The 11,032-nt window shown below is 47.2% G+C and overlaps 1 protein-coding gene across 1 annotated transcript in view; it reads left to right on the plus strand.

Annotated features, from left to right (window-relative positions):
* LOC116687052 (fibroblast growth factor receptor 1-A) overlaps positions 1-11,032 on the plus strand; it is a 65,834-nt gene that overhangs the window by 42,058 nt on the left and 12,744 nt on the right. The window contains exons 3-5 of the mRNA XM_032512138.1: positions 2,258-2,448; positions 4,547-4,691; positions 5,191-5,381. Of these exons, the coding sequence (XP_032368029.1) occupies positions 2,258-2,448; positions 4,547-4,691; positions 5,191-5,381 (527 nt within the window). The remainder of the gene's footprint in view (positions 1-2,257; positions 2,449-4,546; positions 4,692-5,190; positions 5,382-11,032) is intronic.

The raw sequence follows: 11,032 nt of genomic DNA on the forward strand, positions 1-11,032 counted from the left end.
GTTTTCGGTACACTTATGTTTTTCGAGAAACGCCATGTAAGACTTGTCTCTTTTCGTTTGTCTTCCTGTGTGTACTGTATTGATTGGGATTATCTATTGCTCGCCTCGTTAGTTGCTTAGCGTGGATCGTCGATGCTACAGATTTCTTTGATTTGGCTTATCAGGTCCACCTGTACACTGCTTTACACACCGCAACTAGTGTTTGCGTGAAACCGTGCCATAATTACCAGAAAAGGTGATAAGCAGGTTCTTAGAAATAGAATGCGCTCCGTCAAATAGTCATTTGTGTTGATGTGGTTGGTTAGGTGGTGCATTGGTTAATGTATGGAGTTTGCTCCCTGGTTGGCGTGGAGCAGTTCGGGCGGGCTGGTTGGTGTGGCGGACTTCAGATGGACCGCGGTCCGCTTCCCCGTTGTTGTTGTTTTTGTCTGGGTGTGGGTGGGGACCCTGCATTGTGTCAGGTAGGTGTGTGATTAGCCTCTGACGCTAGCCCGAGAGGGACCCGACTGGGACGGACGACGGTACACGGGACGGGCAGTTCGGGCGGCCGGGTGGGTTCGGACATTTTTTAGACCGGTATGCTCGGGGTGTTCTTGTGGTATTTTGGGTGTGATGGTGGGAGGGGTGGCTAGAGGACAGGGGGGTCACATCATCGCGATAAGGCGTTGAACATTTAAACTATAAACAGCTGATTATGTAGGTGTATGGCGTGTGTTGCCCCGTGTGCACTTGACATGCTCAATTCTGTTGACATTTCCCATTCTTCCTACAATTGCGGTTAATGAATAGCAGGCTTTACCACACAACACCAAACGTACATGTGTCATAGTATGAGAAACAAATGCGATTTTAACGGTGTCGGGCCGGGTCGGGCTCGGTTACGCTCTGGTCGGACGGGCCGGGCTCGGACAGAAAAATCCGGCCCGATCGCGCACTCTAGTGTGTGTAGTATAGTGCGTGTGTGTGAGTAAGTATGTCGTATGTATGTAGTATGTATGTATGTCGGATGTATGTATGTAGTATGTATGTATGTATGTATGGTTGTTGGTGTGTGTATGCTGTCTATGTTGTTGTATATGTGTGTGTGTGGTTGTGGTTCTTACCAACGAAATCCAGCAGGTGTGTGTGTGTGTGTTTGTGTGTGTTCTTACTGATGACATCAAGCAGGTGGTGTGTGTGTGTGTGTGTGTGTGTGTGTGTGTGTGTTCTTACGACGAAGTCCAAGGTAGGTGTGTGTGAGGCTCGTGACCTCGTTCCAACCAAGAGGTGTAGTTCCCACGTCCGACGGGACAACCGAACTCCATTCAGGTCCACTGTGGTCCGGATCTGAAGAGATCTTTACAACAGCGGTGTGGTGTGTGTGTGTGTGTGGGTGTGGGTCTGTGGTACAGGTGTTGGTGTGTGTGTGTGTGTGGTGTTGTGTGTCTGTGTTCCATGGTGTATGTTGTGTGTGTGATGTGTGTTGTGTGTGTGGGTGTGTGTGTGTGGGGTGGTGTGTGTTGTGTGGTGTGCTGTATGTGTGTTGTGTGTGTGTGTGTGTGTGACTATGTGGTGTATGTACATGAGGAATAAGTATTGAGACACCACTGTACTTTTGCAGTTCTCCCACTTAGAATCACTGGAGGGTCTGAAAATTGCCTCGTAGGGCATGTCCACTGGGAGGAGTATGTCCACTGGGAGAGAACGTCATGGGAGAGATATGTCCACTGGGAGAGATATGTCCATGTGAAGAGACAGTCCCATCTGTGAGAGCCATAATCCTAAAAAAACATCCAGCAAATCACAGTGATTCTTAACTATTTATTGTATGATACAGCTGCAATAAGTATTTGAACACCTGTCTATCAACTACAATTCTGACCCCAAAGACTGTATCTCTGTCTTCAAATGTCCCCCCCCCCCCCCCCCCCCCCCCCCCCTCCATTTACTTTCCTAAATTAGATGCCACCTGTTTGAGGCCGTTAGCTCCATAAAGACACCGTCCACCCCATCCAATCAGTAAGCATCAACATACTAACATGGCCAAACCCAAAGCTGTCCAAAGGACACTAGAGACTAAATTGTCCACCCCACAAGCTCGGACAGGACTACGGGGACATGTCCAAAAGCTTGGTGAAGACAGGTCCACTGTGGAGCAATCATTCGAAATGGAAAACAGCTAAGGGGGGGGGGGGGGGGGGGGGGGGGGGGGGGAGAGAACGGGATGATGATGAAGATGATGATGATGATGATGAAGGACTGTGTCATCTCGTTGCAGAGCGCTCCCCCCACAGGCCCATCCTGCAGGCCGGGCTGCCGGCCAATCAGACGGCGGTCGTCGGCCGCGACGTGACGTTTGTGTGTCGCGTGTTCAGCGACCCGCAGCCGCACATCCAGTGGCACAAACACATCACGGTCAACGGCAGCCGGCAGGCGCCCGACGGACACCCGTACGTCCTCGTTGTCAAGGTAACGGACACAGCGCCCGTCACACTTACACCCGTACGTCCTCGTTGTCAAGGTAACGGACACAGCGGGCTTTACACTTACACCCGTACGTCCTCGTTGTCAAGGTAACGGACACAGCGGGCTTCACACTACATTCAAACCGAATCCCCTCTCATAATCACATGAGTATTTCGTTCAAGTCACTGCAGCAGCGTGTGTTCCTCCCTCGTCTTGCTCCTCTCTTGTTTCCTGTGTGTTCTCCCCCTGTCTCTGCTTCCTCTCTTGTTCACTTGTTCTCCCTAGTCTCTCTGCCTTACTTCTTGTGCCGTGTTTCCTCTACTGGTATCTGTTCCCTCTCCTCTTGTCTCCTTGTGTCCTGTTCCTGTCTTGGTGCCTTCCCCTCTGCCCTTTTTCCTTGTTCTCTAATGTTTACCTCAGACATCAAATAATTTATGTCGCTTCATCCGCAGTGGTCCATGTCTTTCTCAGTTCTCCTTAGTCTGTCACTCGCTCTGCTTCCTCTTGTTTCCTCCCCTCGTCTCTTGCTTCCTCTCTTGTTTACTTCCCCTGTCATCTTGACTTCCTCTCTTGTCCTCCCTCGTCTCTTGTTTCCTCTCCTTTTCCTCTCTCTGCGTTCTCTCTTGTCCCTCCCTCGCCTTGTTTCCGCTCCCCTCTGTTCCTGTCTCCTGCTCCCTGTCGGGTCTCTCTCCTCGCCTTTTTTCCTTGTTCTCTTGTGTCTCTCCTGCTTCGTTCTGTCTCTCTACCTGTCTTGTTTCCCTTCCTCCTCATTGTCTCCTATGTTTACTATCCTCGTTTCTCCTCTGTTCTTCTTGTCCTGTATTGTTCCCTCCTCAACCCGATTTGTTTCCTCTCGTTTCTTCCTCTTGTTCTTTTCTTGCTTCCTGTCTTGTTCCCTCCCCTCGGCCCTTTTTTCCTTGTTTCCTCTCATGTGTCCTCTCCTCTTGTCTTCTCTCCTTGTTTCCTCTCATGTTTCCTCAGATAATCACAACATTTATTTGTGATCACTGCAGCAGTGTTGTTTCCTCCCCTCGTTCTGCGTCCTTGTTTCCTCCTTGTTTCTCCCCTTATCTACTTGGTTCTCTCCTCTTGTATCCTTTTCCTGTTCCTGTGTTGTCACTCCCCTCAGTTGTTCTCTTCATGTGTCCTCCTATCTGTCTTCTTCCTTGCTTCCTGTCGTTGTCCCTCCCCTCAGCCTTGTTTCCTCTCCATTGCCCTCCGTGGTCTCGTGTTCCTCTCTCTTGTCTTCCTTTTCATGTTCCTTGTTCCTCCCCTTCTGCCCTTCTCTCCTTGTTCTCTCTTCCTCTCCTCTTGGTCTTCTTCTTTGTTTCCTCTCTTTTTTCCTCAGATAATACCCATTTATTTGCTTTATAACTGCAGCAGCTGTTGTTCCTCCCCTCGTCTCGTGCTTCCGTTTCCTCCCCTCGTCTTTGTTCACTCTCCTCTTGTCCTTTTCTGCTTCTGCTCTGTTCCCTCCCCTCAGCCCTGTTTCCTTGTTTCCTCGTCTGTTCTCCTTTTCCTTCTGTACTTGTTTCCCTCCCTCAGCCCTGTTTCCTCTCCTCTTGTCTCCTTTTCCTGCTTCCTGTCTTGTTCCCTCCCCTCAGCCCTTGTTTCCTCTCGTTTCCTCTCGTCTTGTCTCCTTTTCCTGCTTCCTGTCTAGTTCCCTCCCCTCAGCCCTTGTTTCCTCTCGTTTCCTGTCCTCCTGTGTCTCTGCTTTGTCTCGCCGTGCATTCTCTCTTAGAGATTCCCTTCACCCTCATTGTCAGGCCCTGTTTCCTCTCTACTCTGGTCTCAGTTTCCTGCCTCCATGATCTGTTCCACTCCCCCTAGGCCTGGTTGTCCTTGTTGTCCGTCTCATTTGTGCTTAGGTACAGTGACACCACTGCTTGTGACACTCTCCAGATGTTTCTTCGTTCAACACATCATCTTGTACTTAACGCTTCTTGTTTCCTCTCTTGTTTCCTCAGATAATCACATCATTTATTTGCTTTATCACTGCAGCAGCTGTTGTTTCCTCCCCTCGTCTCTTGCTTCCTTGTTTCCGCTGCCGGACTGAGCTACATTGCTGGAGTAAATGTACTCCGTTATATTTTTCCTCCAGACTGCCGGTCTGAACACGACGGATAAGGAGATGGAGGTGCTGACGCTGAGGAACGTGAGCGTGGGCGATGCCGGAGAGTACACCTGCCTGGCGGGGAACTCCATCGGCGTCTCTCGCCACTCCGCCTGGCTCACCGTGGTCGACGGTACGCCACCGTTAACGTTTTCACCTTTCACCTTTTCTTTTGCCTCATAAAGGTGAAAAACAAGGAATTGCTTTTCCCATGTTTTTTGGCGTTTTAGTGACTGATTGATAACTGTGAAATGGTTTTCTATGGAAGCAAATGAGAGACATAAGTCTTTGAACTTTAGCAGCTACTGAATACTTAGTATTGAAATATTTTATTTTGAAAAACATATCTGAATTGATTTGTTCTGATTTCACCTCTTTGAAATTTAAATATGAAAATTCTTGATTTCCATTTTAAAAACCTGAATTTCTAAAAATATTTTTCATTTTCACATCAAATTGTGTCTTTTTTTTTTTTTTACATATTTTGTTTATGTGACAATCCAAAATGGGGACTTTTTAGTTTTTAATTCTTCATTTTATTATGACTTTATTTTCTCAAAATATTCAGAGAAACGTATCTCTTATTTGGGTCCATAGTTTCCCATATAATAACAGTGGTCCCTCTGTCCCAGACCTGCCGCCCGCCCCGCTGCCCTCCCAGACGTACCTGGAGATCTTCATCTACTGCCTCGGTTTCTTCATCGTCATCATCCTCACCGCCACGGCCGTCGTCTGCCGACTCTGCTGCGCGCCGAAGAAGACCGACTTCAGTGGACAGCTGGCCGTGCAGAAACTGGCAAAGAGCCTTCCTCTGAGGAGACAGGTAACCCAAAAACTGTCCCTCTGAGGAGACAGGTAACCCAAAGAGTGTCCCTCTGAGGAGACAGGTCTCCACCAGACTCCATGTAAATAATCACTACTTTTAACATGTATAGAGCAGCATATCTCCACCAGACTCCATGTTTACCTACTCGTCTGTCACTATTTTGTCACGCGGTGGTATACATACGAGCAGCATATCTACCACCAGACTCCTGTAAATAATCACTACTTTTAGGCGTGTATAGAGCAGCATATTCTCCCACCAAGGACTCCATGTTTATACAATATTCACTACTTGTGATGTGTAGAGATCAGCATATGCCCACAGACTCCATGTAAATACACTACTTTAAGTTGTATAGAGCAGCATCATCTTCCGTCCACCAGACTCCCTGTAAATAATCACTACTTGTAGGTGCTTCCTTATAAGCGCAATAGTCTCCTACCAGCATATATATATCATATATATTTACTTCTCTCCCCTCTGCAGGTGCTGTTGCGTTCCCGGCGTCCTCCCTGCATTCCGTTCTGGGTCTTCGCTCTCTTCTCTGAGGAGCGTCAGTCATCTGCCTGGTCCCCGCTGGTCGCCACCACCATCCTGAACCGGCGTGGCGAGTATGACTTCCCTTCGCATCGCCATCCTTCGGGAGCCTTCCTCCGCGACGTACCGCACCCGTCCTCGCTTCTCCGCAAATCTCACCCTCTATAATAGTTGAAATTGAACAGTTGATTATTGGAGATTATACTGTTTAATCTTTTGTGAAAAAAGTCCAGAGAGCAATTTCAGAATTTTTTGAAAAGTGCCACGTGTGTGCAATGTGTGTTTTTGTGTTTCTCTGTTGTGTCTGGTGTGTGGTGTGTGTGTGTGTGGTGTTTTGTGTTGTGTGCTTGTGTGTTGTGTTTTGTGCGTGTTGGTGTGATGTGTGTGGTCCAGCCTGACCCTGGGTGAAGCCCCCCGGGGAGGGGGTTGTATATTTGTGCTGTTGGTCCTGCCGGGCGTCGTGCGCTCGCACAGCTGACTAGAACCGACCCTTCGTCCCACTGTGTCGTGGCTGACTAGTGCTGGCAAGGTGAGACTACGTTAACTCAGTATTCTAGCTTTTCTATTCGTATATCTCTCAGAGTATTATACCTCTATTAGTTCATTAGCTCTCATATGTCTTCTCCTTCTCTGTTTAGCTATCCCCTCTCTGAGATATAGTAATAGAGGTATAATCCTTGAGTATTATCTTTCTTTAGTATACTCTTCATATGTCTATTTCATATTCTCTCTACTCACGCTCCTACTGGTCTCAGAGCATACTCTCTCCTAGGCTCCTATTCTTTATCACTCCTTCCTGTGCACGTCGTATTATTCGCTCTTCGCTAGTTAGTATACGCCTCAGGACCGTATGTACTCTCATGTTAGTATACGCCGCGAGTATTACTCTCTCATTAGTATACTCTCCTGAGATATACGAAATAGAGAGTATAATACTCTGAGTATTTCTCGGTTTAGTATACTCTCAGTATTTTATACTCTCGATATCGCTATACTCTCAGAGTAATGTCTCATTAGTATACTCTCAGAGTAGACTCTCTATTATTATACGCTTCCCCTACGACTGCTACATCCTCTCTATATATATACTCTCAGAGTATACTCTCTCCGCTTCCAGTATTAGCGCCGCTCCTTTCAGATGTTTACTTCTTAGCTCCCTCATATTCGTAACTACTCCTCTAGTAGTTGACTCTCTTCTTTATGGAGATCATCGTCTCATAGTGTCATATCCTTCTCTAGTAGTATCCTATTCTCTCCTAGGTATCTGATTCTTTACTCTTCTGTTAGTAATACCTCAGAGTAGTTACTCTCTAGTCGTATACTCTCAGAGTATTACGCGCTAGGAGGATAACGGCTCATCCCTTTTTAGTCACCTCGTTCTGCGTGATCTCATCACGGAATACAACCGCGGCGTATTAGGAGGGACTCGCAGGGATAATCCTAAGATGACGAGAGCAGGCGGGAACCTGTGGTGGGTTTGGGGGGGGGGTGATGTTGATGATCTTAGATATCAGATTGTAAAACGATTTCAGGGTGGGGGTGTATAATGGTGGAGAAAACCACTCATGATCGTTTTGCGGGATGCTTTGTTTGTCGGTTAAGTTGTACTGATGTGGTATTAAGGAGTTAAATTTGTCAATGCTCTCGATGGGCTTGTTGTGGGTTGAGGTGTGGTGATCGGTCTAGTTAATGTTGTGTGTGTATTACGTTTGTTACATGTTCGTTGTTGTTGATTGTCGTTGTGACGGTGTGCACCGGACGCCAAGAGGAAGGACCTGTCCCCTCATCTCCGAGATGGACATGATGAAGCATGATGCGGCAAACACAAGAACATCATGCAACTGCTGGGGCTGTGCACGCATGATGGTGAGTGTGCACGCAGGCAGTGAGATTGTGAACGCAGCTTGAGTGCCACAGTGAGATGTGCACGCAGGACAGTGAGTGTGCACGCAGACAGTGAGTGCTGCCACGATGGGTGGCAAGATGGGTGAGTGTGCACGCAGGAAGTGAGTTGAGAGAATGTCGAGGCTTTGTCACGTAGCCGTGGCGTCCCGTCCACAGCTCGGGGCGATGAATAGTATACCTAACAATTTTATTAAGTGGACCAGATATGGAATCTTGTAGACCGTTAGCTTGTGGACCTCCACCGAGGAGGCTCACCACGTCGGTTTATTCAAGATTCGGCCATATATCAGGCTTTTACCGATTTTTTGAATTTATAACGGCGATTCACTGTTGATCCTGTTTGATCCAGAGGTTATAAGAGGCACCTCATACTCACAGACTATGCTATCACTATATATGTCTTAAATGCTTTTGATGGATTGAGCATGTTTTTTTTTTCTTAATTGGCCATTTTAATTTATAATATGTGAGACGGCTCGTATTTGTGAATTGAGTCTGTAGCTCGTTGGTTACCTCACTACAAAAGACCAAGCCATCTGTGGTTTAACTCATTTTGCGCAGGCTCTAGCATCTTGCTATTGATCTACCATGACAGATTAACTGATATCAGTGATATCTTGTGACTATCTCTACTTGCTCAACGTTTTGATCACGGATTATCTATCTGTACTCTCGTTTCATCGACCCCAGGGGGGGGCTCCGTACCCCGTTTTTCATTGGCCTAGCAGAGTCGCCCTGGACAGGACACTGGACTCTGTGTGCGAGTATTTGACGCGCCTTTTACAACTCCGTATTTAACATAACTTCTCATCAACCAACATGCCGCTGTGTCCTGCGAGGCAAACAGAATTCTTCTGTTTTCCCCAGTCCATAGATGCGTCCATCTTGGGTTAAACCACCAGGTTCTGTCTGGATTTAAAAGAAATGTGCAGATGTTCCCGTGTTACATGATGTTACAAGGCAGCTGTTCGTGTGTCCTCGTCCATGCCACTCGGCGTGGTGGTGGAGTACGCCTCGCAGGGGGAATCTGAGGGAGTACCTGCGCGCCCGCCGCCCGGCTGGGCTGGAGTATGGGCGAGCCCGGCATGGGTCCCTGGCAGTCGGAGACCAGGGAGCTGTGTCTGCTGCGTCCAGGTGGCTCCGGGATGGCTACCTCGCCTCGAAAAGGTTGGTTTCTGTCGCCTGCAAGATCCCATCGGATTCTTCTGCACTGGGATGGTAGTGGGTACGGTGTCAATCAATGAGTAACTTCATTTTTTTCAACCTGCACCCTATAATCTTCCATGTTTGGGTCTACGTGACTTATGGGAACAACAATCTTTGATCTTGGTCCAGTATTAGGACGAGGCCCGTTCCCATTCCACTAAAAGTTTCTGTGTTGTCCCTGACAGACTCAGATTATTAGTTTTTTTTGTGCTAAGTGTCTGACTTATGAAAGGATAACCGCCGAGATAGAGCTTTTTTAGTTTAAAGAGGAGATCATTTTTAGTTTTAACATGAAACCGCTCCGCATCACCCTCACCAACCCACCCGACTCCATACTTTTATCATCGTAAAACCACTTCATTCAAAGTGGACAGAAACAATAACCCGACCACAAGCCGTCTTGGTTTTCTCTTTCCACTGTTCCAACAACTCACCACTCTGGCTGGTTGGAATTAAACTCTTAATTTCATCCATTTACTGTGGAGCTTGCCTGGGCTCTCTACACCTAAAAGTAGTGATTATTTACATGGATCTGGTGGAGATATCTGCTCTCTACACCTAAAGTATTGATTAGTTTACATGGTCTTTGAGATATGCTGCTCTATAAGGCGATGACTAAAAAGTGTGATTCTTTTATAAAATGGAGTCTGGTGGAGAATATTCTGCTCTATACATCTACAAGTTGTGATTATTTACGTGGATTCTGGTGGAGAATGCTGCCATACACGCTAAAAGTCGTGATTATTTACAGGGAGGCTGGTGGAAATATGCTGCTCTATGAACACGCTAAAGTAGGATTATTTACATGGAGTCTGGTTGGGATATGCTGCTCTCTACAACGCTCAAGTAGTGATTATTTACATGGAGTCCTGGTGGAGATATGCTGCTCTATACACGGCTAAAAGTAGTGATATTTAACAGTGGATTGTCCCTGGGTGGAGATATGCTGCTTCTATACATAATAAAATAGTGATTATTTACATGGATTCTGTGGCTTTGGTGCTAGTGGATTTATTTTTCCTGTTCAACTAAAAGGATCTTCCTCTTTAACTACAAGGTCCACCTCTGTAGGGATCCTCCCCCTACTGTTGGTCAACACATCTGTTTTTTTTTTTAAATAATCCGCATTGTTAAAAGCAGAAAAAACGAAAGATTTCTTGTTATAAATCTTAGATTCAAGCCCTCACAAGACTGTGATGGTTAGAGATTCTTGCTCTAAACTCTTCTTTCTGGGTTGACAATGACTCCATTAATTAAGTGTGCGCGTGCGGGTGGTGTGTGTGTGTGTGTGTGCGCGTGTGTGTGGTGTGTGTGGGGGGGCGTTGTGTGTGTGGCCGCTTGTGTGCGCGTTTGTGTGTTCGGTGGTGCGTGTGCGGGGCCGTGGATGCGTGCGTGTGCGCGTTGCGCAGGGCCTGTGTGTGTGTCCCTCCTCATGTATTCACAGAGACTGGCCGCCATGAAACGTGTTGGTCACTGGAGCAACGTGAAGACGCTCGCGGGGGGGAACTTCGGTCCTGGCCCCGATCCGTCCACCACATCGACTACTACCAAAATACGACCGACGTGAACTTCGTCCACACCTCTGTAAATCGGTCCCCCCCCCCCCCCCCATCCTGGTTCAACCGATCCAAAATTTAAAAAACAGCTCAGAGCGCTGATTCTTTCTGCTGCAGAAAGCCTAAGCTTTCCGTTTTCACGGCGTGTACCTTCCACCTCGGGATGGACTTCATCACGTCACCTTACGTCCGATTTGCCAACCCCCTGACACCACTCTGTTTTTCCTATTTCGACACAGATTTCAGTGCTCTTATTAGTATCATGGTTCATTGGATTTACTTTTAGCTTGGACTGATTTTATGGACTTGATATTTGAGGATACTCCCAGAGACTGACATCAAAATAAGCCACACCACCACGTCCTGGGGAGTTCTTGTATTCTATTCAGGAGGAAAAGGATGGATCAGTCTCCATAAAAATGTCATTATGCGATTCCATAATTC

The sequence above is a fragment of the Etheostoma spectabile genome, chromosome 3 (genome assembly GCF_008692095.1).
Source record: "Etheostoma spectabile isolate EspeVRDwgs_2016 chromosome 3, UIUC_Espe_1.0, whole genome shotgun sequence".
Taxonomy (NCBI): Eukaryota; Metazoa; Chordata; class Actinopteri; order Perciformes; family Percidae; genus Etheostoma; species Etheostoma spectabile.